Source organism: Mycteria americana, chromosome 14 (genome assembly GCF_035582795.1).
Source record: "Mycteria americana isolate JAX WOST 10 ecotype Jacksonville Zoo and Gardens chromosome 14, USCA_MyAme_1.0, whole genome shotgun sequence".
Classification (NCBI taxonomy): Eukaryota; Metazoa; Chordata; class Aves; order Ciconiiformes; family Ciconiidae; genus Mycteria; species Mycteria americana.
This window is the reverse complement of record NC_134378.1, coordinates 1,383,708-1,409,553: the sequence shown is the minus strand read 5'-3', so window position 1 is coordinate 1,409,553 and position 25,846 is coordinate 1,383,708. Positions and strand designations below refer to the sequence as shown.

Below are 25,846 nucleotides of genomic sequence, written 5' to 3'. Positions count from 1 at the left end.
TTTACATGCATTAGATTGAGATTAGTATTTTTAAGGTTTAAAACTAATAAAACCTAGAATTTTTAGAAGTAATAAACTGTCTAAAATGGAAGTTAAAAAAGGGAGAGGACTGTAGCCCTTGTCAGGAAGTTTCTCTACAGTTTTCTTCTGCAGGGTTCCTTTTAACTTTTCTCTGTCTTAGCTGGTGCAGGCCATAATCAGAAAGAGCGCTTGGCTGATGTGGTACTCTGATATGTTCGCTTGCTTTGCTTTGAGAGAAACGGTAGATGAGAGAAGCTTATTCTTCAGACCTAATACATAATGAGAAAAATGTGAGATAGTCATGCCTTGTCAAGGGGTATGTACTTCTACAGCAGTCTTTAAAATTATCTTTTTCTCTTGTAGAACTTGAAACAAATGCTCCAGTAGTTGCTGGTCAAAGGTAAGGAGATAGTTTGTGTAGATTCAGCATAGATATAGCTTTCATGGGAGGAAGTCCCTTTCTCTTTGCTTCAATTGCACAACTTCTGCTACTGCTTTTCATTTTCTTGTCCATCCCCTTTCTGTCCTGCTAAGAATTGGGCTAGTTGAATGTTTCAAAACATTGCTGAAATGCAGAATGTAAGATAACTTTTTCCCGAGTCTGTCTTTGTGCTTTGGGCAGTGTTTCCTCTTATCCCTTCAGGCCTGCGTGTTTCATGTCCTGGAAGGGTCTTGGTGGTTCCACTGTTCAATATTTTCTGAAAACAAATCAAAACTAAAACCCCCAAAGCCTGCAGTTTAGCTGTCATGTGAATTTTTGTTTTCTGAAAGTAAGTCTTTCTAAAGTTTGTTCTTCTGCCTTCGTGACTGTTTTCTCCAGATTTCCTCTGTGTTTGCTTGTTGACACTTTGCCAAAGCCTGATAGGAAAGCCAGGTAGAAACTTCATCCTGTCCCGATTATGACATTCAGTAATTAAAAGATCAAATTTCAAATGGTTGTGTTCTGTCAGAAGAAAATACAGTTTCCAAGATCTATTTCTTTAGATTCTAAACCTACCAGGCTCTCAAACTCAGTCTAGGCAGCTGTAATGGCAGACCTTCGTAACGTTTTTAGATAACTGTGCTGGCACAACTGGCCGGGTTTTTGACGCTGCCCTCGTCAGTGGAGTGATCCCCTAAGCCAGGGCAAGAGGTGCAATTCGCTCACTCGGTTCATCAGGAAACAAGGCAGTGTCTCCTTTGTAAGGGAGGTAACGCAATACACTTTCTCAGATCAGGAGTGACTCCAAATTGAATATGTAACTATATTTACCTTCACATGGTTTGGGATCTTTCTAGTTGTATCAAAGACAAACTGAAATTTCACAACGAGTGTTTTTACGGTAGAATTTTTCTAAAAGGCTGAAGGTGCGACACTTGGCAGATGAGCGGATTCTCCAAATGAAGTGTCCTTGCATGACCATTCTCCAAACTCATTCAGCACATCACATTACGGCAGGTGCATTTCTGTTTGGATTTTTCTGGACTTGTGCTTTTCTGAGCAAGACCGGAAGAGAAGGAAAGTTTTCAGGCAAACTGTGAATCTAGTGATGGCTGATACTCACAGCAGTCAGCTTTGAGCTGGAGTTAAACGCCATACGGTACAAACCTTAGAGGAACCTTGCAACCTACAAAGCACTAGAAATATTTTTACTTGGGCCAACTTGATTTCCTCCTTATAAAAGGAGAGAAGCGATGTATTGGTTCCTATGAGACAATCCAAGCTGAGGATTAGTCACTAGAAAACTGTCTGTAATAACTGAGCTTCGGCTGATGGTGCCTGTTTGCTTACCTCCAGGTATCTGCTGAAGGTATCTGGCTGTTGTTTCAGCTGCCCAGGTTACTTAGCAGAAGACCAGTTTGTGACCTGGTTGGGGGACTCCTATAGATTGCCCATAACACTGACTTAGGGGGAAATAGATCTCCATATTTATTTTTGTATCTGAGGCAATCCACGTGCTTCCATATTCTCCTCTACTGTGTGTTTCCTTGCTTGAGAATGTTTGTCTCTCCTTTCATTGACAAACTTTTATTTCAGATATCTGTTACTTAAAACTACAAGCATTTCTAGTAGTTTTTCCTCTCAAAGCAGGACTTCCTCTGAAACAGTGACACTGTGGTGGAACCTCTGTAACACACAGGTCTGCTCTGGGTGTTTTCAGTCAGGTCTCTGATTACGGCAGCCTTTCTTGAGATCTTGCAAGTATCACCCAAAGGGCATGAAATGAGTTTTCTTCCTCCTTTTCCATTATCAGCAGAATAATTTGATTAATTACTTACCTTTGAATTCACAGGAGATAAGTTTAGCTTAATCTTCAGAAACCACTTAGTCATCAGAAATTGTCTGGCATTAATGGATTAAGGGGAAAACACGCAAACCTCAGGATGAGTTTACAGGGTTAAGAGTAATAAAAGAAAAAGCTTTCTGTTATAAAAAAAAGATTTTAACTTCAAGCTTTAAAGCCTGAAGAAAGTTTTAAATAAACCTTAAGCTTTTTAATGCGTGAAGAAATCACTTGGATCAATGGAGTGAGTCTTTTTAGTAAAAACGAAAGCTGGCATACTCACTGAAGAGTTCCTAATTCCTCCTTATGTTCATCTGCAATTTCAACTCTGTACTCCCATATCGTAGCAGTCTCTAATGTAACTTGTTTGCTTTTCCTAGACTTCAGTAATGGTGGCACCTGTGGAAAACAGAGCAGACAATTTATAATGCATCTAATTTCTTGGTCTTCTAATGTTGAAAATATTCTCTTTGAGGACTTCTCAATTCTGTATCCTCTGATAATTTTTAATAGAAATGGACTATACTCTGGCTTACTCAGGTCATTCTTCATCTGATAAAACTTCTGGTATCTCTAGCATTTCATATCTTCAGTGCTAATAGTCCGGAACTGGTACCTGTGTCGGTCCATCCTCCAGCTTGTCTGAGTTGCATAGAAAAACGTAATTCTTCTTACACTTCATCAGAAATATTTTGTCCCACTTTATTAGTAATGAGACAAAAGAGAATTGTGAAAAGTCTAAAACTCCAAATAGAAGAAATTCAAGAACAGAGGATTCTACCGCTTCACAGGAAACTGTAGAGAATGGACAGCGCAAGAGGTCCTCCAGACCAGCGTCTGCATCCAGCACTGCAAAAGGTAAAATGCACAGCCATCATTTCTCTGGAGAGGGCAGGAAGTAACGTACTTCCCCAAGTAATAACCCTCTCAATAACTGGCTCATAACGATGGTTTACAGCTTGTAAACGTTGTGTGCTTTTAACTCTAGTTTCAGTGACTTAGACACAGGTTGGTGTTGAAGTATTTACTGACATCTGTACTGGCAGTAAATCTTGTATGAATTTCCCATTGTTAAATTTGTGGAACTCGTTTTCTACAGTACTCATCAACGTAGTGTTCAGCAAGCTTGCCTAGTTGAAGTTGAATTCTCTTGGCAGAAATGTGTTGCTATTAAAAGGACTGTACTCAAGTAAAAAAGTGACATTTTTTTTTTCCTGAAGCCTGAAAGACACAAGACAAATGCTTAAGTCTTCCCAAGTGCACGGTCAGCTCTTGCGAAGCCAAATGCTGTGGTTCAGGCACGCTCAGAACGCTGCCTGGATGGCAGCCTGGAGCATCGAGGAGCGCTGTGTGCTAGCGCGCAGGGCCTCAGCTGTTCTTTCCAAGAACATGTGAAATCCTAAAGTTACGGATATTAACCCATGGCATTAGCAGTTGCTGACGTGCCTTATTTCTACACAGGTTACAATCTTTAACAAAGTATGCAGCGTTTGTGTGATACGCACAGTCATTGCGGGAATGCACGGTCCATGGTGCCATTCTGCATTTCTGAAGCTAACTGTGTCAGCTCCTTATGTTTAAGGGTCGGAAAAATTCTGATGGACAAAATTAATATAAATATAATTTATTTAGGTATTAATATAAAATAATTATAAAAGGAAGTCAAGTTGAATTCAGCAACCATTTTCCATACTGAAGATGCTAAAGTTTGATGGTAAGAGTATTTGCATTTTAAGAGTTTCAGAGAAGACTTCCAGCTATATGTAATTGTGCAATGGCTCTCAAAGATTACACGGAGGGACCTATATGTTCTGCACTTTTGTGGCTGCTGAATTTAATTAAATTTACTTCTTGTGGCAGGATTGTGCAGAAGAATCTAAGGCTGTATTGTAAAAATAAATTATCTTTCGTGATTGTGAAAAAAAGTTTGAAAAATGTGAAGCCAATGTAAAATCGATTTGGTGATACCTTCCTGAGTTTGAGGGGATCTGAAGCGTATGGCCTGCCCCACACACTGTAATGAATAAACCTAAAGATGACAACCGGTGGCACGTCAAATTCTGAAAATGTGGGAATGTGAAGTACATGACATTTAAATAATACCAGAACTCACGTAGGGGTTTTGTACTGACTGTATTATTCGTTTACCTCTGTAAGTAAAATCATTGTTTCTAAAACATGCATCTGAAACTGCCGCAGTATCTAAGGGTTTTGCTTGAAAACATAGGTCCAGCTTACCGTGTAGTACCGTGGGCTTCAATTCCCTTCTCTCCATGCAAGCAACTGCCTACTTCCAAGTTGTAGAGAAAAGGAGCAAAACAAGGCTCTCTTGTGGAAGAGGACAGGCTGGAGGATTAGTGAGGTAGCTGAAGAAGTGTAACGAGGTTTGCCACTTGTGCCTACTCTGTTCTACATTTTTATTAGTGAATCATAGCTTAAGAAAGCACATTTGTTTTGTACGCTCCTGGCCTCCTCCTAGACATCTACAGTTACATTATCTGTGTCCTGAGAAACTCGCTAATCCACGTCAAAGAGAATGCGGGGCTGGGAGAAGTTACCTTTTGAAATAGAGGCTGATTAAGGTCATTAGAAAAATGGCAATTAGGAAAAACTTAAATAGCAGGGAGAGAGAAGTGGACTTTGACCAGTTCCTGTAGGAATTCCCTTGCTAAGCATCAGGAAGGAGGAGGCAGAAGGATAACTATAACTGTAAGAGAAGAGGACACGCTGAAAGCCAGCCCTCGTCCGTATGTACACGGCACGCTTCGGTGTGCAGGTTTTGGGTAGAAGCAGGTGAGGGAGGTGCTGGGGATAGTCACAAGGTGCTGGGGATGCTCACAAGGGACAGGGACAGGTACGGAACGCCGCTGACCGCTGACCCGTTCCTTCTCCCAAACACGGAGACTTCAGCAGCAGCAGGGATGGCTACAGCGAGTGCTGCTGCTGGCCAAGCTACTCAAAAGTAGCATTGCTGCTTGGAGGGAGCGGCGGTGACTGGAAGTCGTGCCTGTTAAGATGTTTCACTTCTGAAAACTGGTACTGTATTGGCATTTTCACTTTTTGGAGTACCTTTCCAGCAAGGGCTGTTTCAGCATCTACTGTAGCTTTGAGTTGGTTAAATTTTGAAATGTGGTGGTTTGGGTTTTTTTGGTTTTGTTTTTTAAATACACCATTTAACAGCCATGGAGTTGCACCGTTGCTTTTCTAGTTTTAGATGTCTTGGAAATTTCTTCCCTCTTGACTCCTAAAATACACACAGCTTTTGGAAAATATTGTAAAGAGCCAAAGATACATTGCCAACATTTAAAATCACATTTTAAAAAAATCTAAAGATGCAAATACCCTTGGTCCTTACTCTTTTCTTCTTTTGTTGTGAAATGGAAACTTAGTGCCTTGGTAAGTGCACTGAAAATGTCATCTGCTTTCTCTAGCTTCTGCAAGTGCTTCTGGTTGTTCTGCTGCAGTGCTCTATTATATTTTGTATCTTTCTGCATAAGCTGTTTTTCTGTGAATCATAATGTACGCCGAAGAGACTTGTTTTCTAATGACCTGACTTTCCAAGGACTCAAACAACTAGATTCTTAACTTGCGTGGCAGGCTTCAAAATATCTTCCTAAGTTTTTTTAATAACGCCATCTGCATGATGCTTGGGTCTGATTGACGCAGTTCGTGCCCAACGCTGTACTGCTGTTTCACGGAGACTTCCTTCTGTGGTATGGCTGAGCAAGTTGTGGCATGTGGGGAACTAAAGTTGAAGAACAGTTAAAAATAGACGACTCTTACTTTTAAGGCCGTTATATTAGGACTTCATAAATGTTAACCTCACAACACTCGGAAATAGTGTCCTCCAGGAGCTAGGGGGAACTTTGGGTTGTATCGCTGCCGACAGCTGTCGCCAGGGTAGAGGGTCCATTTGTGTTACGTCTTGTGAAGAGTCAGTCCCGGTTCTGTGGAAATCCTGGTCTTCAGAGGTTTCCACTCTGGTGTGATTTTGGAAAAATAAAAGGACAATCTGTGCACCTCTGGTGAATGGCTTACCGACTTCGTATCCATGCTTTTTTTCTTCTCTTAATTTCAGAAACGAGTGCCAGTGCAATGCAGTCAAAAAGAAGAAAATCCAAGTAAATTACTGCATGGAAACATGAAACTTGTAAATGAGTGTGAATTTACCAATAGCAATTTTGAGCTGTGATTTTTCTTTTTTAAATAAAATTCTGTACAGTAAGTCATTTTAATATTATACTGTTCCCAGTAAATGATTTTTTTTCTAAAAAACAGATAAATAGATATAAAAACTGGGTTCTCCTAAAACCCCCTGGATTTACAAAGTGAAGTCCAGGGTTAGCACATCAGGTTAATGTGTTTGTATGAAATGGAAGGGGAGGGGAAGACAATTGTAAATTTATTTGTTTCCACTTTTCATAAACAAATTAGAATACAGGGTTGTCATTTTTAGGTATTAAAATAATGTATTGTGCTGTTGTTTTAAGTACTGTATGTGAATAGCAGTAAGAGGGTTTATAAACAAACCCGATCTTGTTTGGAAATGTAAATAATTTTATTATATAGTAGATCTGATGTATTTGTTGTAGAAATGGACCAGTGAAACAAAAAAATAAATTTAAGGGTTTGTATAATGTGGAATCCCTCATGCTCTAAATAAATGTTATTGTCCTATAAGTCGGGTTGTATTATTATTATTAGCAGCAGCAACAGCATCATTCCAAACAGGAAGACTGAAGGGATTATTTAGAGCTCTAGGCCTGCAAGCTCCTTATATGGAGCTTTAGAAAGGAATTTGTTTAACCACAAACGAATTGACTGATGCAGCTGTTCTTGCAAAGCAAGAAAAAAAACGCAAAGGCCACGGGATACGTGCAGTGAATACATAGCGAGGAGACCCAGAAGACAGCGCTCCCCACAAATAAAGCCTCTCGGCAGGAAAACGTGGCAGAGGAAAATGCCGTACTAAATGGTTTGAGGACTTCCTGAAATGCAGTAGCCTGCAGTCTCTTTATCTGGGTAACTGTAGTGCCGTCGGTGGTGGCTGGGCTGCGTGTACTGCCGTGGAAAGTAGGTCAGCCGCTTTGTTCCGGGAAGCGCTCACGGTGAGAACCGAGAAGCCGGTCTTTTCAGATTGCTTGTTGCTTTGTGCACAAATAGATACTTTTACCTTCTTTCTTTTCTTACGGAATTTTAAAAATATATTTATGTATATCAGAAGGCTGGTTAAATATAAATTGTCATTAAACACAAATCCTTGCCTTTTATAATGACAGAAATTACCTATTTGTGCACAAGGTGCCAGACACTGAGCGAGGCTAGCGTCTCGGGTCCTCGCTGTCGCACTTTGGGTGCTCTGTGTCTTTCGCCTGGGAAAAGTCAGCTGTTGGTAGAGGAGCGCGGCCTCCCCCCGCGCCCCGCGAGCCCCTGTTCCCGAAACGCCGGCTCTCCCCCAGCTGCTCACGCTTCTCATACTTTACGGGGGGGTGGAATGAAGTTGGTTTCCGCAAAAAGTATCTGCTCCTTTAGGATTATAGATCTACGCGTACACATTTATAGATGCATGTAGGGTTGTAGATCCATGCATATACATTTATATATGCATGGATGTATTTCTATATGCACTCACATGCACATGAGTACAGTCAATAGGAAGCAGTTTCTGAAATGGCCCGTTTTTACTACGGCCATCCTCCACGTTGTGCTTCTTAACCCTCATCTTTAGTTGGCCAGTTCACAAAATGGCTTTTATTCCCCATGTCAGCTTGTGCTAAGGACAAGACAGGATTGCCCCAGGCTCTCAGAAGTCTTTGGTGGGGTGGGAGAGGCCCCGTTGTGGTGTTGCTGTTTGATGTCCTACCCACCGAGTCCGCCCAAAACGCGAGGGGCGAGCGTGCAGGTAACCTGGCGTTCAGCCTGCTCCGTGCTTGGCCTCGCCGCTGCTGTTGCTGGTCAGGTCAGCTGGGAAGTTCTGGAGAATGAGGAGCTCAACAAATTCCACAGAACCGGAAGGCCGTCGTCACAGGCGAGGTCTCATAAACTGGGGGCAGAGAGGGGACGCGCTCAGGTTTGTGGAAAACGCCGCGCTGGGGGAAGCAGGTGAGCTTGAGGGTCACCGCTTACAGGGACGTGGACCTTGGGAAAGGACAAACGCAAGATCCTACACCTGGAAGGAGCCAGGGACCCTTGTACGGGTGCCCACTGATGCTCTTGGCAGTGGCTGGCCAGGGAGCAGCTCTGCAGTCAGAGCCCTCGAGGAGAGCGTGCCAAGCCTGGCTTAGCGCAGCCAGGAGGGCTGCTGTACCGGGCTGTGCTCGCAGAGTGTAGCCAGTGGGTAAGGGAAGTGATCATCCCCCTTTTCTTGGCCCTTGTTAGACCATGTCTGGAATATTATCCCCTGGTTTCCACCACTCCACCCCCCCACCCCCCCCCCGAAAGATGTTGTTAATGTAGAGGGGACACAATAGAGGGCTACCAAGATGGCCAGGGGCTGGGAACACTGGGCCAAAGAGGAGAGATGGAGGGAGATGGCCTTCACCACCCTTTCAGGTACCGGAGAAGATGGAGCCAGGCTCTTATGGAGGTGGGTGCTGGGAGGAGGGAACACCACTAGAATAAATGGAACAAAAAATTCTCCCTGGGGACATCTGGGTACTGGACCAGGGCTCAGAGAGGTTCTGGGATCTCTCTCTGGAGATTTTCAAGAATTGGCTGGACAAAGCCCTGTACAACGTGGTCTGAATTAGTTATTTACCCTGCTGTGAGCAGGAGGTTGGACTGAAGACCTCCCGAGGTCCACCCCAGCCAGAATGACCCTGTGCTTTGTCTCCTGCTGCCAAATTTGGTTTATCAAAGCTCGCTCTTGCCTATTTTTTCGTTCCCGATATCTAACCTAACAATCCCTTGAAGTGCTTCTCCCAGCAGCTGGGGGATCGCAGGTGTAACACCCGCAGCACCCCTTGGCTTTGCTCTGCTGGAGGAGCTGGTGCAGGCACTGGGCTCGGAAAGCCCCGTCCCACCCCTGCCCAAAGCAGGTTGCTCACGGCTGTGTCCACTCTCATTTTGGGTATCTCCAAGGATAGAGACCCCTCAACCTACTGGACAACCTGCTCCTGTGGCCAACCACCCTTGCAGTAAAAAAAGCATTTTCTTATGTTTAAGTGGAATTCCTCTTCTGTTTTACTTCAGTTTGTGCCTCTCATCCTGCCCCTGGGCTGAGAAGAGTCCAGCTCTGCCTTCTGTACTCCCCCCATCAGGCATTTGCACCCCTGGATGGGATCCCCCTGAGCCTTGCACCCCTGGATGGGATCCCCCTGAGCCTTCTCCTCCAGGCTGAGCAGTCCCAGCTCTCGGCCTCTCCTCATCTGCGGGGTGCTCCAAGCCCTTAATCATCTTAGAGGCATCTCTCTGCCTCTCGGTTCTACGGTGGGTGGTAGGAGCGGATCAGGCTGTTCTGTACGTGCTTGGAGAAACGGCTGATGCTGTAGAGACCGGCTGATGTGGGACTTGTCTTCCTCAGGGCAATCAGCAGCTGCTTTAGCCCTTGCAATCATCTACTGAGTTTTAGGATTTGGTAATGGGGAGGGAAAAAAATCCCCTCAAACGACTCAGCCGGTACCATCCCCTCCCCTGTGCATCCTTGGCTTCCAAGGGGATTTTTTTTTTTCTATTGACTTCTCTCTGATAGTTACGGCATTGACTTTTAAAAGCTTATTTTAAAAACCAGAGCTTTTTGCAAACAGGTTTACTTGCAGGCTTTAGAGGAATACACATAAAATAGAGTTTAAATATATTTTTTTATTTGTTGTGGTTTTTCTTTATATTAGATTTTTTTTTTCAGTCAAAAGACAGCATTACAACCTAACAACCAAAACCAGGTTACATACACACAGGCACACTACATAACGTATTCCAGGCAGTCGTGTCCTTCAGTCTGTTGACACACGGCAAATGTTTAAACAACGTCCTACGAGAAGTAGACACCCTTTCTCTATTAACCTTGCTTACACCTATTTAACATGTAACACACAAAAAATGGACGTATCTTGTTAGCTTCGAGTTTCGGACGAGGTTTCAGTCCTACAGCATAGGTGATGTAGAAAAATGTGGGGCTTTTTTTTAACTCTTCTCAAAATCCCGGTGTGGAAGTTGTCCCCCTGTTGTAAGGCATTCAGCAGAGCACGGCTGATAGAGAACTGCTGCGTGGGCATCTGCTTGATGGCGTGGGTCCTCTGCAACACCCCAGCCAGGTCAACCGCGAGGCTGCTCTGCCCCGGGGCGGTGGTGGGCGCAGGGCTGGCAGCCGGGGACGATAACGTTCTCCGATGCATTTTCGGGAAAGCTTAAGGCAACCTTTTCCGACAAATAGCACTTTCTTCTCCTTTCTCTTGAAAGGAAACACCGGCTATTGAACAGGCCGCCTGTCCTGGCGAAGCGCTGGTGCTCATTCTGCCGCTACCGCTCGCTCTCCACGCACAAACCGGCAAGGAACTGGGGTTTAGGCTGAGCTTTTCAAAGCCGCCTAAGAGATTTAGCATCCGAAATGCTAAATGCTTTTTAGCTAAAAAAAAAAAGCTAAATGCTTTTTAGGGCGTTAATTCTGTTAGGCTTCTCTGAAAATCCCAGTGTCTACTTCTAAAACAACATAGAAACACAGAAATATTGAAAACTGACTCCCCAGTCATCTCTTGCATAGGACTTTGAACTATAGCTCACTGATTTATTCAAGTTCTGCAGTTGTGTCAAAAAAAGATGACAAACCATGAAAAAGGGTGAAAGGCACATGTACAGTCAGTCCAGCATGGAGATGGATAACGCGCGTGGATGAGTTCTACAAGCAGAATACCTAGGGTTGATACATACAAATAAAATATTGCAGTGCTCACTGGCTCTGTACGGATATATTTATGATACAAGAGAAAATATTACTATTTTACTGTTATGCCTTGTGCTGTTCCCTCATCCCTAGATTTCCTGAAGCATAATTGTGTCGATACAAAGCTGAGGATAAGATTTCGGTTAGACTTGGGCATAGCTGCTCCTGGCTTCCCTGATGTGGATAGGCAAGGTGAACGTGAAAGAGTGGGGAAACTTTGGCCTCCCCTGTGCAGCCCATTTTTAAGCTACACTTACAATTTACTGTGCTTGTTTCTCCCTCCATTTGCAAGGGATAAAATCTCCCCCCCCCCGGTGATAAAATACGATCAGAGAGGAAGGCAGAGGGGTTTTCGTGGTTAGCTGTAACGGAGCCACAGCTTCGCGGCAGTGTTTTCATGCACTGGGGCATGCGGTAGCATCCCCCCAACAGAGCCCCCAGCCAGCCCGGGAGGTATCAGCTCAGAGTGAGGGTAATGGGGGGACACCGGTGTGTCACCTCTCTGTAAAAAATAATTTTAAAAAGGACTACACGTAAGAGCCGTCTTTGTTATTAAATGGAGCTGCTCTTCTTTGTCATCCTCATCCTTTCAAGGAAAGAGTTGTGGGTTTAGTAATGACACAGATCTCTTTTAAGAAGCAAAAAGAAAGGCTGTTTGATGATGCATCGATAAATGGCATGAAACGGGAGGCCGTGGAGAGACCTCCTGCCCAAGCTGTGTCCGGTTGTCCAGAGCCCGCGGCTGATGACTGCTCCCACCGCTGGCATCCTGGAGTCAAGCGGAGGAGAAGACAGCATCTCTGATAGGTTTGAGGACACCTCTTGCAGGAAGAGGGATTTGCCAACCACGCAGAGCCTCTCCCACTGCTTCATCCAGCTTCTGCGGCCACGTTCATGCGACCCGTGACAGCCGCTCTGGTTGTGTTAATGGGATGAGGACTGAGCCCTTGAGGACGCCAGGAAATTATTCATGACTTTGACATTGTATTGAGCAGATCTGAGAGAAATGGGCGGAGATGGAAAGCTCCACCTTGAAGAACACAAGCCCTGAGGCAATCAACCCCATTTAAGGCCCTAAGTCCCCAGCTGGTCTGACGGTGGGAGTCCCCTGGGATGGAGAGGCTGCCACTGGGATGGAGAGGCTGCGAGTGTGGTGGGTGTCCGTCCCTGGCCTCTGGTCCCTGCCAGCAGCTGTGCTGAGGAGGTCACCAGACACAGTCCTATGGTGGAGAAGGACTCGGGGGGAAGCTCTGAGGACTGGGGGGGGATGCTGGGGTGCTGGTGCTTCCCTCTCGCCACCAGCAGCTATTTCTGGGCGCAGACAGCAAAGGAGGTGCAGCAAACTGGAGGCACAGCTGTGGCCACCTGTGGAAACAGTGGCTATTGACAATCCCCGGTGGCTAGAGAGTCACCGTGGCACCAGCTGGACATGGGTGGCCTCTTGTTTTAAACCCGGACACTCGGGGAAGACTCGGGGACTGCCGTCACCCCATCCCCAGCACAGGGGAGCAGGGCGCGGCGCTGCCTTCTGGCAGGCAGCAACAGGAAGATGCTGAGAACTGTTTTTCTTGACTTGAGGTGTCCTATCGCTTTTTACTGGCTGTTTTCTAACTATTATATGGTTTAATCTTTGGGCACTCACTTGTTTTTCAATAAATTCACCTGAAATTTAATTTCCCCTTTATGCAGGGCACTGGAACTGATATTTATCCTCCACAGGAGCAATTGCAAAGCTGTGCGATTCAGGTCTAGAACCTCACTGGAGTATTTTTTTCATCTTTTTTTTTTTGTGCTGACTGGTATGACAAGACATCCAGTGGGGTTTTTTTCTCCCCAGTGGGGCTGGATGGAAGAGGAAAAGGTATCAGTAAGATGTAAATGTAAAATTATCTATTGATTAGAAACATGCCTAAAGGAAGAGTGAAGATTCCCACAGCGGTGATCTTTGGGATGAGCCATGCGTTTATGTTATCCATGATGAAAAAGAAATGCTGACTCCCACGGAAAGAATTGTTTTCCTTCCAGATCGAGCTTTTACAGTAGGGTTTTTTGGAAAGTGCATTTGTGAGTGAAGTTTCAGAGCATTGGGTGACGAAGACTTTTGCCTCACGTCCCCTGGTAGCTCCCCCCGGCCTTGCAGCGCAGGCGAGAGCCAAAATTCAGTGAAAGGACTTTGTTGCAGCTGACGTGGCTGCCGGCGAGGTGTCCTGCGCGTGCCGTGGCCGTGCCGTGGCCACTAGCCTGCCTTTGCACGGTGCGGCAAGCAGAGCCATGTGGGGAGCTGCCCTGGGAGGTGGGCGCGTGGGGGTACGCAGGTTTAGACGTGTCCTGGCGTGATCTGGTTTTAATCTCGAGAGGTGGCACTGCTCCACTGCCTCTCCCGGTCTCGTCCTGATGGCTGGGGGAGCCTCGCCACTCGCTTCGGGGGGTTCATCCATCGCACTGGTATGGAGATGGGCTGCCCTGCCCCGTACCAAAAGAAGGCAACTGAGATGCAAATCTCTCATGCCTTGCTCGGAGAAGATCCCCTACACCACAGTGACGTTGAGTGGTGGAAAGGATCTTTCCACCATAGGGGTCTGCTCCTCCACAAGCTCCAGGCCGTGCTGCCAGCACGGCCCCAGCCCGCCCGAAGGGTCCTGGTGCCCCACGCCCGCCTGCCCATGCCTGCTCCTTGCTGCAATACCAGCGCGGGGCTGGTAAGCTGCTGCCGGGGCCAGAGCCAGCTCGCCCATCAGAGCCCCGGCGGCCACGGCTGCGGCACTGCCGTGCTGCCCAGGCAAAGCTGGCATTTACTGAACAGAGATTTGCCCCGGTCTCTCCACTGGGGAATTTTCCCTTTTTTTTTTACGCTTTCATTGCAAGAAATACAAAAATTTCCTCCCACAAATCTGCCTGTCACCTGCATCAGCATTTCTCCACCTGATTGCTCTGACGGCTTCCCCCATCCCGGCTGCCTTCTGATCCCAGGGACGCGGTGGGAGCCAGGCCAGCTGTGGCCGGCACAGAAAGCACAGCGCCGCTTCTCTTCCCAAATTCTTGGGGGCTCATTGCTTAAAATCCGTGCCCGGTCGTTCACAAACAAGCGCAAGGAGGGACCAGCCGCGTTCCAGCAGCTGTAAGGTGAATTTCAGGAGATGGGCAAACGAAGAGGGGCTGCTGCGCAGGGGGGGTTTCACCACAAGCGGCCACAGCTCCTTTTCCATGCAGGCGCGATGGCGGAGCGTCAAACCCTGCAGCTCGTCCAACGCGCAGCAGCCGGTGCAGCCTCTCGCCGGCACGTGCTGCCAAAGGCTTTGGCCACGTCCCTGCAGCATCCTTCAGGACCACGCAACCAAGGGCCTCACAGACAGAAACAAACCCTACATCTGAACAGAGAAGCCCGGAAAAACCACATTTTTAGAGACCCCAGCATATTTGTTTGTCCCTGAGTCCATGCTGTAGTTTCCCCCTACACAAGTAAAGAAAAGAAAGCGAGACTCATCCGAGCCGTTCAAGCAGGACACCAGCCCCAGGGCCTCCCTGCCAGCCAGCGCCGTGTTTGCTTCACCTTCCCATCGGAGCATCACACAGCTAGTCACAAATTGAAAATACTGGGTGCAAAAAAAAAAACCAACCAAACCCCTAAAAAACTAAAACCTGCACCCTGAAACAACCTACCGAACACCCATACCGTGTTGTGGAATATCTACACATGCACACGTGTGCACACACAGGAAAAGTTCTCAGTTTGTAAGCACCTTTCATTTGTTTTAAGATTTGAGGAGACTCATACCCTCAGCGTTAAGGGGTTTTCTTGCTCTGGCAACACTGGGCAGGAGATTTGGTATCAGGCCAGGTCTTGTGCTCACTGTCAGGCAGGAAAGGAGCCTTGCAGGGCTTCTGCAAAGCGCAGTCTGAACACACCTTTGCGGCAGCATAAGAAGGGTTGGTCACGCTGGCGGATCGACAGTCACTTGGCAGGGGGTTAAGAGGTGATTATCAGGTGTTAATGCATGAGCAAGTGTGCAAACGGAGGGGGGATTGCAGGAGCCCATATGTGCTGTGGTAAGCGCAGTCCGTCGACCTGTGGGATGCTAGGACTCTGGATTAATCTCTTCATGAAAACGTTATTAATAATTTATTAACCCTTTATAAACATACTCTTGCTATAAAGTGTGACAAGAGTTCTGCTTCATGTCCTGTGCTGGCTGGGCACAGCGTGATGGAAGATGTCTCAGACTGGCACGGAAAGAAGAAAGGAAAAGAAAACAGTTTGCATTCGCTTCCGACAACCAGGACGGAGTAACAGCATCAGCTGTTTGCAAAGGGTGCTGGGAGCCGGTGGTCGGCAGCCACGACTGCGCTGAGCCCCGCAGGAGCACGGCCACAGGCTGCTGGCTCACGATGGAGGAGCGGGACGCAGAGGAGGATTTTGATGAGGGGTTTCTTCTGCTGGAGTACCATTTGCCACCGCACTGGTGGGCATGGGAAGGTCTGGTAGGTGAGACGTGGCAGGATCCGCCCCGGGGATGCTGTTCCCGGCCAGCCTTGCTGCCCCCCAGCCCGTCTTCCCCTGGGAGCTGCAGATGGGGTGACAGGGTCACAGCCAGCCTCTGATTTCGGGAGCGCTCTGGAGGGACTGGTGCCATCTCGGTTGCGCAGGAGGAGAATTTGCAATGGGGAACGGGCTGGGAGGCAGGACATTCCCTGGCTTGTCCACTTCTTGATGTATATTTGGGCTAGAGAAAAAAGTGCTTCCTCTAACGCTGTTGCCCAGTAGCCACAGAGCCCATCATCCAGCGACACGGGACAGAGAGGCGTGGGGAAGGCAGCACCCATCAGACATCCATCGGACACGCGAGAGCTCGGGCTCAGCCCCTGCTTGTCTTCACAAGCACCTGTGCCAGCACCCCTACAAATGCCATGCTCCCAGTTTGTAACAGGCAACATTTCAGGGGGAAAAAAAAGGCATTTAATGTGAAGCCCAGGAAGCCAAAGGATGTAAACGTTCCCCTCGAGTCAAGGAGTTGTCAGTCTCTTTGCCGAGAAGACACCATAGACGAAACACGGCGATGTCCAGCGTGGTCTTGGGTTCGGTGGCGAGGGACGGTGATCGCAGCGAGGTCCAAGGAGCGGCGGGTGATGCCGAGGGCTGGGGGGAAACGCTGGGTTCCCCAGCCCGCCCTTTTTCTGCTGATAACCACTGGCTGTGAAAAATCAGCTCTGGTGCTGCCACGCTTACTAGAAAGGCTGAAAAAGCGGACCAAACCAGTATGGCCCAGTGCCTCTGCCGGCACAGCAGCCAGCGCCGCGCTTGCCCGGTGGGCACCGGCGGCTGCAGCCGGAGGGGCAGGAGGCATCACATCGCTCATGTGATGAGGGTGCCGGCTCTCGGGAGGACTTGAAACAAGAAACTGGCCTGGAAGAATTGAAAGGGAAAGGCTGAAAACAGATATTTGAAATTGGTTTTTCGTTCTTCCTATGCTTTTGGGAACACCGCGTCATTGGAGCAAAAGATAAACACTGCAGGTAAGCGTCACCGGCCGGCCCCCCCGCCGTCCAGGCTCCCAGGCCAGAGCTGGGGGCTGGTGCTCGTAAGAGGGTTCGTTTTGTTTTTAATCTCATTTGAAAAATTAATAAATATCAGCTGTCTGAGGTTGGGCTTACCATGATTCCTTCAACTCAGGTCCCAAGCTGATATTAAGGGATGTAACACGGTGAATGGAAAAAACTCTTGTGAAATTAGCATTTTTTGCAGGGGCATAGGGGCATTTCTTGTCTCAGAGGGAGGGAATCCAGGCCGTGAGCTGGCCATGAGCAGGACATGATGGCCAGGCCTTCCCTGGAGCATGGGGTGCAAAACCAGTCCCTAAAGGGAGGGAGCTGGGGGGGTCAGCAAATTCCTGCTGGGTTTGGAGCCATCTCAGCTGGTGCTGGAGCTGGTGAAAAGTCTGGACCGAATCCTTTGAAAGACAGAGTGAAGACTTCCGTCATGGGGAGGGGAGGGATTTGCATTAAAAATCAGCATTGCCCACGACAGAATTTGGCCCTTCGTGGGAAACGATGCAATTTTTAGCGGGGGAAGGAGGCGTTCCCACTACGGCTCCACTGCAGCGACCCTCTCGCCCGGCCCCGCTGCCCGGGCCTGCCCCACGCTGTCCCTCTGCAGCCGCTCCCAGGTCCAGCTGTGCCCTTACTTCAGCCTCTTCCCTCTGGCCTCCTCTTCGGCATCCCTTCACCACCAGCTTCAACGTGCTTTTGCCACCTCGGGGAAGCTGCGCAGGTCTCTGCCTCCACTCCCCTCCCAGGGGTTAACGCCGGGCAGCCGACATTCCTTGGCTTAAACGGTGCCTCTTCCAAGTATATAGGTATATAGAGACATACATACACACACGTATATATGCACGTATATAGGTGCGGCTGCGCAGATGGGTGGCTCCAGGAGGAGGGGGCTTGCTCAGATGAAGCAGCCAGCAGCTCGGTGGGACCACCAGTCACGGTGATGCTACTGCTGGCCCCGGGCTGGACACCCCCTCCTGGCGCGGCGGCCAAGGGCTCCGGCGAGGTGCTGGGACGGTGCTTGGTTTCCTGAGATTGCTTTTAAGGTTGTCTTTAAAAAACACACCACGAGGCACCACGAGCCGCCCAGCTGACCCTGCCATGAAGGTTTCCACCAGCTCTTCCCCATGACAAGCCCTTGCGGGACGGGCACTGGGGTTTTTGTTTTATCATGGTAAAAATGTAATTAAGAAATCAAGGAGGGAAGGGGGTATTTGCTGTTTGGGGCGGGGAGGAAGCATTATTTAGAGTCATTGATGAGATTTTCCTAAAAATCCCAAATCTTGTTGCTTCATTGCTCTTTTCACTTCCGCTTGGTGTCTCTGCTTGTGACATCCCAGTCTGGCTATACGTGGAGTCATGACGTCATGAAGAAAGGCACTGATGTCACAGGCTCGTCAGGACAAACAGGCTTCACCGTGGATTTCGGAAACGGGTGATTTCACCAGGAATACCGATTTCCCGCGTGAAGGCTGGCATGGCCGTGAGGGTGGAGGGGGGAAGGCTGGGGGCTGCTGGCCCGGCCAGTGTTGGGGGCGAAGGGCGGGGGAAGCAGCGGAGGGCGGGGGGAGGAAGACGAGGAGTGGGGGACCGGGCGTGCAGGTGTGCGTGGGGAGTTGGAGTGAAACCGCAGCCCGGTGTCACCGGTGTTCGTCGGGGCCGGTGCTCCCCAGGGCGGCTGGTGTCGGGGCGGGGGGTGAAGTCTCCCCGCGCCGGGGGGCAGCAGCGGCGCGGGCGTCCCGGCGACGTCAGTAGTTGCAGTGGCGCTGGCAGGGCTGGTGGACGAAGGTCCCAGCGTGCTGCCTGGCCCGGCGCAGCGGGCGCTGGCAGGCCCGGTTCTGCCGCTGCAGCGCCTTCTGGCTGAGCCGGTGCTTCTCCGCCAGCTGCTTGGCTCGCTGCACCCGCCGCACCTGCCCGACCTTCTCCAAGATGGCAGCCTTCACCGAGAGGGACCTGCTGTGGTGCGGCACGTGCCGCTCCAGCCGGGGCTCTGGCACCTCCCTGCAGAGAAAGGGGCCGTCAGCGGCCTCTGGCCCCTGGCTCTCGCCCACCCCAGCAAGAAGGGGAGCGGGGTCTCCAAACCTCTCCGCCCCGTCACGCCACGCCCCCCGGACGGACCCGGCCCCCTTCCACCCCAGCAGCCTGCCGAGGGTGGGGACGCTCCGGCATAGGTGGCCTCTAGGACACCCAGGATAAATTCAGACACCAGCAGGAACGGGGCATCTCTACGGTCCCCCCCAGTGGCTAAGTCCCTTGAGCACAGTGGAGGGAAGCCAAGCCCTGCCCCATTTCCATCCCGCTTGTGACCCGTTTGGTCTTCTGGCCCGCTGCTAGCTCCCTTTGGCCCTCTCTCTACACCCTCCAGGGATGAGGTTCCTCTGAAGCTCTTGAGATCAATCTGTGGCCTCAGGGAGACGTTGCAAAGAGAGAAGTCCTGGAGGAACAGTGTCCCCTGGCCTGGGCGGAGGTTCACCCCAAAGCCTTGTGCGGTGGGTAATCAACCACGCTGTGGCACAGGGGAGGTGCTTCCTCCTCCCCGCCCCGGTGAGGGCATCCCGGGGAGACGCTGGAGGGCTGGGACCGGGGGCAGCAGGGACCCCGCGGCACAGGGGGACCCCGGGCTCGGCCAGCAGCAGCAGGGCTGAGCGTGTGCATGGTCAGGGCGTTCCCGGTGCCACGGGGCAGCGGAGGGCAGCCACGGGGAGAGGGCAGAGCTCCCCGGGGGCTGCAGCGAGGCTGTGGCCCTGGGGAAGGAGGTGGGGGGGCTCCATCCCACAGCTCCTGGGGGAGGAGAGGGCAGTGGGGCCATTTGGGGCACTTCTGTTTAACCTCCCCCCCGCTAAGCTGGACTTTGGGGCAGAGACAAACATCTACATCCATGGCTGATGGCATCCCCCGCGGCTGTGGGACACCCCTGTGCCGGGCCAGTACGGAGCCAGGAGGGGGATCGGGGGGGGCTGCAGCACCCTCCTGCCTGGGGGACCCAGGCATCTTGGGGGGACCAGTGTGCCCAAAGGGCCACCTTGTCCTGTTGGGTTTGCTTTGCTTGTGCCATACCTGTGCAAAACCCCGTGTTTAAGCCCAGCCTGGCAAACCCCCCTGGACGGGCACTGGGGTGACAGGCGGCATCGGCATGGGCGGCCGCGCCAGGAGACCCTGCTTGGGGCAGGGGAGGGGGATGCAGCCCTCTCCCGCCGCAGCCCGGCGGCACGCTCACAGTCCCGCACCCACGGCCATTTCAACATGGCGTCGAGATCCCCTTAGCAGAGTATTTTGGGCCACGGAGTCTGCCACCCTTGCACAGTGCCGGCCAGGGCACCCTGCCAGGTGTGGGGGTGCTCCCCGAGGTGGGATGTGGGGACACCGAGGTCCCTCACAGCCCCACTCTTTCCCTGGGCAGTGCGGGCAAAATGCTCCCAGGCGTACGCGGTGATTGGGGATGCCGGGACTGACCCCCCACCCCAGTTCCCCAGCGAGTGCTGCGGCCGGCAGCCCCCAGCGAGCACTCCCAAGCCGCACTCACCCGGCAGCATCGTCCTCGGGGCCCTCCCCGTCCACCTCGAGGGTGCTGGTGACATAGACGGACATGCTGGGGTGCTCGATGAGCAGGTCCTCCATGGGGTTGCTCCCCACGCCGCCGGGGCTGGGCCCCTCTGCAGTAAAACAGGGGGGAGGGGTGACAAACCAACTCTCGTCCATCAAGCAGGGACCGGCCGGAGCCGGGGAAGCGGCCGGCAGCGGCGGTGGACTCGGGGGTGCCGGGCGGGATCGTGCCGAGCGCCCGGTACCGCCAGCACCCACTCGCCGGGCTGCGCCGGGGCGGGCACGGCTGCCTGGGGGTGGCGGGGGTGCAGAGCCATGCAGGGTGCAGCGGGGACACACACACACCATGTACAGTGGGGAGGGGAGGGGGAGAGAAAGGGGCATCGTTAGTGCAAGAGACACCCCCCCACCATCACCATCGCTGGAGTCGGGCACGGCGTCGATGGGACCTCGTGGGGAGGGAGACGCCAGCAGTGCCCCGCATCGCACCCCAACCAGCAGCCTCCGCACCGGGGCCGCTGCCGGTGCTGCGTGGTCCGGCTTTGCTAAGCCAGCAAGCAATGGAAATGGTCCTAGTTTGGTAGTTAACCAAAAAGTTGAGGAAACCAGCAGGGTTTACCGCAGCAATTTTTTTTCCTTCTCAAAACGAAGGAAGAAATTCAGCCAGCAAGAAACACTGCTTTTGCCTGTTCTTACGGCACCTGAGCCGTGCCGTGCCGCTCTGGAGGAGCGCTGGCCCGCCTGCGCTTGCAAACGCCGCCCGGCACTTTGCAAACATTGAAACCAAGCACACACACAGGAAAAAAAACAGTTCACACCTTTTTTCTGGAAGAAACCAGGGGAATAAATTCTTCAGCAAGGGTTTTCGCTGCGCCTTCAGCTTCAGTCCATTAGCGGCCGAGTTTTGTGTGGTTGAGCCAGCAGCTGCCCCCCACACCCCAGCCTTCCTCGCCTTCCCTTCCTCGCCTTCCCTTCCTCACCTCTGCCTGGCAAAAGCACTTGGGCTGGTGCTTTTCTGCCTGTGCTCAGAATTACTGGTTGTGTTATGGGAAGGGTGCTTGCGCCTAATGTTGGGCTCATCGGGATACCCAGACCCGTTCCCGGCCTCATCAGGGGGATTCGAGGGAACTGGTCTCGGGGGGGATGCGGTGCAGTATCTATATGGACACATGTGACCCTGCAGCTGGGCGAGGGTGCAGGAGAAACCAGAGGTGAATGTGTTCTTGCGGTGGAGAAATACAGCACATGAAGCATGGGGCCGGCATTTGCCACCCAGCATGTCCCCGGCCCCACCCGCAGACGATGCCCCAGCCCGGGGCTTAGGGCAGGCCACAATTAGCCTTGTGAACACGAGAGCGTCTTTCTTCAGGTCAGTGGATATCAAGCTATTAATAGTTGTTGACATGCCGGGCTGGAGATTATTTGTCAGCCTGGAGACAGCCGCTGAGCCTGGCTGGAGCGTTCCTGGTCCGGCAGCGCTCCCGCAACGGGGGGGCTGTGGGCACAGGGAGCAGGGGACCCAGCGTGGCTGAACCCTGCCCCAGCCGTCCATGGCTACCTGTCCCCATCCTTTGCCAAGGTGGGTTTTAATGTCACAAGGAATATTTTGGGGTCCCCAAATCCCTGGGTGACTTGCAGCTGTATCGCTAAGCACCAGGAAATGCTCTTTGCCCCCTCCCTGGGTGCTGAGCAGAGCCAGGCTGGCTGATGGGGTGAGAGGGGCAACTGAAACGCTCCTGGGAGATCTGGTTAATTCGGATGCGTTTTGCAACCTGTGGGTCAAAGACCTAGCTGAGAGGGAACGAATTCGGAGGCTTGTTAGGCTGCCGTGCTGCTGGGAGGGAGCCAGGCTGTGAGATGCTTTCTGGCCACCATGACTTGAAGGTGAAGGATGGGGGCTGGAGACAGCGGGTTTAGTTTTTAAAGTCCTTTGCATAACTCCAGCCTCAGAAATAGGGCTGAAATAAATCAGTCCCTCACTGGCCAGGGAATGCTACGGGAAAAGGCGGCAGCGGTGCCGGTGGTGATTAGCAGTGGGGTGGCAGTTCTCAGGTAGACACACTGCTGAAAGCCGGCTCTGCACCGCAGCCTGGCCACTTGATTGGAAAAAAAATGGGAGCCTTTTGTACCAAGGTCATCCCTGGGTCCCTGCTGAGCCGGCTCCAGTCTCGGACCCAGGGGATCAGGGCACAGCCCAGCGTTTCTCTGCCTGGGGAACTCCTGGCTCCTTCTGGCATGCTTTGGGCATGCTGCAGCCGTTGCCAGCTGGCCCCGACACGTGGCGGCTGCGTGCCCATTGCTCCAGAGACCTCCTTGCAACCAGCCCCTCCCGTGTCACTGCTGTGACACCCTCCGCGACAGTCACCAGAGAGCCCAGAGGACAGGGAATCCTCCATGGCTGCCCGTGCCCACGCCACCCATCCACCTCCACCAGTTCTCCATAGTGCTCCCACCAGGCATGGGGCTGTCCCTGTCCCCCGTCCCAGGCTTGTCCATGCTCCGGTCCCCTCTCCAGCTCACCGCATGGGGGAAAAACCCTCACAAATGACTCGCATCACAAAACCGAGCTCTGCTCGGTGCACAGGGGACAGGCAGGGAGCATCTCCTCGGAGGACAGATGCCTGCCAGAGGGAGGACGAAACCCTCCTCCGAAACCTGCAGGATACATTCGTGAACCCCTGGGCTGGGGCACCACTAGAGGCTGCAAAAGCAGAGCGTGGCCACGGAGGAGCTCCTGCACAGGCAGGCTTGTTTGTCTAAGTTCGCTGCTCAATTTGCAAGCAAAAGGTCATAAAATTATCATTACAATCGGTTGAGTCATCGACCCTACAATAGCAACGCCAAGGTCTTAATGGAGCTGGAGGAGCTCTCTGCACACACGGAATTTGACCTGGCTGGTGTCAAATGGGGCTCCCCACGGTTGTCACTGTCCCTGGGAACAGGGAACCCTCGAGGGATCTCTAGGTATGGGGACCTTGCAGCAAACATGCCTCGTCTGAGCGCTGCTGGCATGGGCACTGGCAGTGATTTGGGAAGATAAGCCCTTTGGAGTGGAGACTTGCTCCCCTGACGGACTCAAATGACCCAAACATGGCCAGAGCGTGGGTGGCACGTCCCCAGCTGGGACAGGCAGGCACCACCGCTGCCTGCCCTCGCATGGGGAAAACCCCGGCCCCCTCCACCAGCACCCGGGGATTGGGGTTTCCCCAGGGGAACAGGCTCCCGGTTTGCTTCCTCAGGGGCGTCGCGGGGAGCGGCCGAGCCCAGCTCCTCTGGGCAAAGTGCCGCCCACGGCACAGCTTAGCCGAGGCCACGGCACTGCCACAGCTCGCAGGCAGACGGCCCACGTGGGCTGGCGTCCCCCACCAAGCCCCCTGCGGGCAGGACCGCACCGAAACCCTGGGTGACCTCCCCGGGCCGGTGCTGTGCCAGGGTCCAGTCCTGGCACAGAGGCACCCGGAGGCTCCCGGGCAGCAGCAGCCCTGGCCGGGGACGCTGCTGCTGCTCCCACACTGGCGGAACGTCGGGAACCACCACCAGGAGAGGAAAGGGAAAAAGGAGGATCAGGTCGGGGGTGCCGCCCTGACCACAGGGCTGGGCACCACAGGCAGGGCGGGGGGACCAGGGGAGGAGGGATGAAGGGCAGAGCTGACCATTAGTGGTGGAAGCTCATCTGCTGTCACCTCAAGGGGTTTGCCCAGCTCCGGAGAGACAAGGTGCAGCAGAGGCTGTGGGAAACCAGTCCCCCCTGCTTTTCTCACCTGCAAGATCAATTATGAGCCAGCCATCCTCCTCCTCCTCCTCCTCGACAAAGGGTTTGGGCTCCTCCAGGCCTTCCGGCGTGTTGCTGTCGCTGAAGAAGAGGCTGGTGAGACGCTGAAACATGGCGGGGGGCAGTCCAGCAGGATGGGCGGTGAGTTAGAGCTACTGCTGAGCACTGGCTTTCAGGCGCGGAGACGGGAGCGATGGGCAGGGAGGGGGAAAAACAGCACTCGAGGTCTCGGTGGTGGCGGAGATGCTTTGCTGCTAGCAAAATTGTAGCTGAGTTAAATGGCGTGTAGTGCAATTCTGAGGTTCTTCACTTGGCTTCAGTGCAAAGGCCTGTAAAAGGGAATGAAAAAGGAATAATGCATTTGGACTGGTTGGCAGCATGGCCCTCCTGCATCCCCGGGGCTCAGATGGCCGGACACGACGGTGAAAAGGTGGATCTGGCACTGATCTGTGCTGTGGGCTGTCCCAGCTGCTGGCATCTCCAAGGGCATCACACACAGCATCTGAAAGCAGCACTGAAGGGCTGGGTGCCTGCACCCTGCAGCCCCCCGCCTGCACTGAGCCCCACATCGCGTCCCCTTCCTCACGGGCAGCGTGTCCTGGGGACCCATCCGCCGGAGCTGGCAGGGGCAGAGCCGAGCACTGTCCCAAAGTCGGGGGGGACCTGCCGCCCCGGCACTGAACAGGCATCGAGCGGGGCTGGTGGTACGAAGCTTTGCTGGAAGGGCAGGGCAAAGGGTGCGATAGTGCTGCCCTATCTGAGGACGATGGCACGAGCCATCCCTGAAACCCACCACCGACCCACTGACAGCCACGCCAGCGTGGCACCCTCCCCTCCTCGAGCTGGGTCCCGAGAAGCCCTGCTAGCCCTTTGCTCAGGCCCTGCCTGTGCCCATGCCTGCTTGAGGTTGGTTTATTTTGAGCCATTACTGTTATCGTCGCTCCGTGTGTGTGTATATCTGCAGGGATGCTCTTCTCATGCAGCTGCATTCCACTGCCACCCTCCAGCCCCAAAAGATGACACTGTCACATGTGGCATCACTGCTCCTTTACAAGGACCTTAGAAAGAGCCACGGGACAAAGCACTTGGCTATGGGTTGTGTCTTGGCCCCGAGCGCACAGACATCAGTGTGCAGGAGCGAGCGGTAGCGAGCGCGCTGTCCCCCTCGCAGCGGGGCAGGGCGAGGACGGCGTCATCCCGGCCCTGGGCGAGTCTCTGCGCCATCTACGCTCATCACTGGTTTACCCCTGGGGAAACACATTCCCCGCAGTTCAGGGCAAGGTTAGGGCTCGCTAATTTTATTAACGACTGCAAAGCTCTTGGACAGGCGCAGACAGATTGGCAGCCACAAGGTGCAGAGTGATATTTGTGTGGATAAAATGTTTTTTGGTCCAGAGACATTAAAGGGCATTAAAATGCCATCAAGAGCTAGATGCGGGGAGAGGGGACAGCTGTGTGCTGCCTCGCTTGGCACGTTGCCGTGGGTGCATTTAGAGGGCAAACCCCCCGTTTGACCAAGGTGGCGTAGAGCCTGCAAATGGTCACGGACCCCGGTCAAGCCCCATCTGCTCTGGGCAACGTGGAATGAGAAGGGCGCAGGGAGGCACGATGCGTCCGAGCCTCGGTCCGTACACGTGCCAGTTCGTCAACAGCTCAAGTTCTAGCTCAGACCCCCCCAGCGAAGCAGCCTCTCCAGCCTCAGCGCTGCTGGGAAGGGCGGCTGGCCTGGGCGCTTACTGCGGTTCTGGGGCTCAGGCACGCTTGCATTATCCACTGTGGGATCACTGTGCCTTTTGCCTTCTCTTAGGTGCCTCCGGAGGTACATCT

The 25,846-nt window shown here is 52.2% G+C and overlaps 2 protein-coding genes across 9 annotated transcripts in view; one reads left to right on the top strand and one right to left on the bottom strand.

Annotated features, from left to right (window-relative positions):
- NCOA6 (nuclear receptor coactivator 6) overlaps nucleotides 1–6,959 on the top strand; it is a 47,977-nt gene extending 41,018 nt beyond the window's left edge. For 4 of the 7 annotated variants that reach the window (XM_075517441.1, XM_075517437.1, XM_075517439.1 and 1 more), the window contains 3 exons: nucleotides 385–421; nucleotides 2,971–3,143; nucleotides 6,364–6,959. In XM_075517441.1, coding sequence (XP_075373556.1) covers nucleotides 385–421; nucleotides 2,971–3,143; nucleotides 6,364–6,410 — 257 coding nt within the window. In that variant the 3' untranslated portion in view covers nucleotides 6,411–6,959. The other 3 variants (XM_075517442.1, XM_075517440.1, XM_075517443.1) reach the window with 2 other exon arrangements.
- A 5,330-nt stretch (nucleotides 6,960–12,289) lies between these two features.
- The window catches only part of TP53INP2 (tumor protein p53 inducible nuclear protein 2), a 21,897-nt gene continuing 8,340 nt past the window's right edge, over nucleotides 12,290–25,846 (bottom strand). The window contains exons 2-4 of one of the 2 annotated variants that reach the window (XM_075517619.1): nucleotides 24,009–24,348; nucleotides 20,228–20,537; nucleotides 12,290–18,705 (exon numbers count right to left, since the gene is read on the bottom strand). In XM_075517619.1, the coding sequence (XP_075373734.1) occupies nucleotides 18,453–18,705; nucleotides 20,228–20,537; nucleotides 24,009–24,132 (687 nt within the window). In that variant the 5' untranslated portion in view covers nucleotides 24,133–24,348 and the 3' untranslated portion in view covers nucleotides 12,290–18,452. The remainder of the gene's footprint in view (nucleotides 18,706–20,227; nucleotides 20,538–24,008; nucleotides 24,349–25,846) is intronic. The other variant, XM_075517620.1, reaches the window with a different exon arrangement.